General features: G+C 34.0%; 1 protein-coding gene and 2 long non-coding RNA genes across 3 annotated transcripts in view; all 3 read left to right on the top strand.

The window, feature by feature from the left end:
• LOC136825564 (uncharacterized) overlaps positions 1-628 on the top strand; it is a 2,831-nt gene extending 2,203 nt beyond the window's left edge. The window contains exons 2-4 of the mRNA XM_067082150.1: positions 83-193; positions 329-421; positions 561-628. Coding sequence (XP_066938251.1) covers positions 83-193; positions 329-421; positions 561-628 — 272 coding nt within the window. The remainder of the gene's footprint in view (positions 1-82; positions 194-328; positions 422-560) is intronic.
• Positions 629-967: 339 nt separating this feature from the next.
• Positions 968-1,500, top strand: LOC136825553 (uncharacterized). Its single transcript, XR_010849372.1, has 3 exons — positions 968-1,026; positions 1,144-1,226; positions 1,321-1,500. It is a non-coding gene; the product is annotated as an uncharacterized lncRNA (long non-coding RNA).
• A 13-nt stretch (positions 1,501-1,513) lies between these two features.
• On the top strand, positions 1,514-2,101 carry LOC136825552 (uncharacterized). The gene is made up of 3 exons (XR_010849371.1): positions 1,514-1,583; positions 1,742-1,809; positions 2,012-2,101. It is a non-coding gene; the product is annotated as an uncharacterized lncRNA (long non-coding RNA).
• Positions 2,102-2,366: the final 265 nt, after the last annotated feature.

The following is a 2,366-nucleotide window of genomic DNA, read 5'->3' as shown; positions in this document are numbered from 1 at the left end:
TAAAAATGTTACTGCAATTTATATTTACATACTGTAGATACACAGCATAACCCAATAAATTTTATCATTTGTATCATTGCAGAAGTGACTCCTAATCCAGATTCCCCAGAATCTCTACCTGGCTATGAATCAGAACCTGAGCCTGAACCTGTACCTGCAGTAACCTCCCCAGCAGCTTTTCCAGCTCTATCAGGTAAGGAATTCCTAAGTGTTTAATTTTTATAATTTTCATGCATGAAATTATTTGTACATACAGTACTGTACATATGGTACAAATTTTATATTTACTATCGCTTAACCTAATTTATTTCATTATGTGCCATTCCAGATCTCTTTGGTAGTGATGACAGTCCTGACTCCCCTGAAGAATTCCAGGGTTTTGAAGTTACGGGACCTCCTGTCTCCTCTCCAACTTCACCAGGTAAGGAATTCTTAATGTTTTTTTTAATGTTTTATAAATTTTTATAAATGTTACAAAAAGTGTACTGCACTTCACCCACTGTACAGTACACTATTGCTTTAGTATTTGCTGTAACTTTACATAATCATTATCATTCCAGATCCACATGTTACAGCCTCCTCCCGGCCCAACTCAGCTGACCTTATCCCCTCCAGCCCCATCAGGTAAGGATTTCATGACTTTTTTTCTTTCAAATCACTTTATAAAACTGTATACAGTACAGTACCTTATTGCATACATACCCCTGTGTGGTAATTTCTATCTTTATCATTCCACAAATGACAGGTGTCCCCTGCTCAACTCCAAATTCACCTGCACCAGTAGCACCTGCACCCATTTCATGTCCACCAGGTAAGGAATTCTTCACTTTTTAGAAATTTCTATTAGCCTACATTGTTTTAAATTGTGTTATTATACTTATACAGTACAGTACAATACTGCTGTGTACAGTATCATTTCTATCTTTTCATTGCAGACTCCCAAGCACCTGCAGATGCCACACCATAGCCCCCTGTTCTCATCTACCATATGCCCATCCCAGTAAGCAAGCCAACCACTAGAATTTGGTAAGAACACTTTCTGTTTTATAAATTGTTATACATTTTATAAAATTAGTGTACTGTTTATGAAATCCACAGAAGTACTTTTTATTCTAATCTTTATCATGTACATTATCATTCCAGACTGACATGCACCTTTAACCTGACCTCTACTGGAACTGTACAAAACCTTCCTCATGTAGCCTACATCTTTCAAATCACTCAAGGTATTGAATTCTTCACTGTTTTTAATGTTATAAATGGTCATATGTACAGTACATTTGATAAATATAAAGTAACGTCTTCATTCTAATATTCCAGACTGCCCAGCACCTTTACTAGAGCTCCTCATCCTCGCCTCCATCTTCTAAAAATCACTGAAATTAGGTAAGGAATTCATATTTTTATTTTGTACTGTTGAACATAGGTTTGTGAAATACCTGAACTGATACAGAACAGTGTAACACATACAGTACAAACTCTGCAGCAATTTTATCCTTATCATTGCAGGCTCCCACGCATACAATCTCCATCTCCCCAACCTAGCCTGCAGTTGTAACAGTTTTGACAATCACTGAAATGAGGTAAGGAATTCCTAACTCTTTATAATTTTTATATATTTATTATTCTACTGTAAAATACTGACTGTTCTGTATTTATACAGTACAGTACTGTACTTTGTTGCATGCAGGACTACTGTACAGTATTATATGTACACTAATACTAAATTTTTACATTCCAGAATCCCCCTGAATCATGAGGCCACACCATTTTTCCAGGGTTAAGAAGCACGGGGTTTCCAAAATAAAAGTAAGGAATTCACTTTTTTTTTTATCTTTTATAAACTCTTTGGTATAAATTACAGTACAGTACAGTGTACTTTACACCTGTGTTACTGTATAGCATGTTGTATTTTACTTTTGTGCAGTATATGTACAGTACTCTATACTTTACTGCATACAGGATTTACTGTACTGTACTTTGTAGTAAATTGTAAATTTTTACATTCCAGAACCACCAGTTTTGGATACACACCACATCAAAATGTAGGTAAAACATCAAGAAACAACATGCAGTATACCCAAAGGATTAAAAAATAAGGCTTTCCATAATGATTGTTTCAAATTTTTATACAATTTTTCTGGCGTCAATATGCCATCGTTCAGCTTTACGATGATTTTTCGGTTTACTGACGCTGCGCAAGAACGGAACCACCGTCGTAAACCTGGGACTGCCTGTATATATATATATATATATATATATATATATATATATATATATATATATATATATATATATATATATATATATATATATATATATATATATATATATACATACATGAATTGTATAAAATTTTTATACAA

The sequence above is a fragment of the Macrobrachium rosenbergii genome, chromosome 38 (genome assembly GCF_040412425.1).
Source record: "Macrobrachium rosenbergii isolate ZJJX-2024 chromosome 38, ASM4041242v1, whole genome shotgun sequence".
Classification (NCBI taxonomy): Eukaryota; Metazoa; Arthropoda; class Malacostraca; order Decapoda; family Palaemonidae; genus Macrobrachium; species Macrobrachium rosenbergii.
The sequence above is the reverse complement of the archived record's forward strand: the minus strand, read 5'-3'. Positions and strand labels throughout refer to the sequence as shown.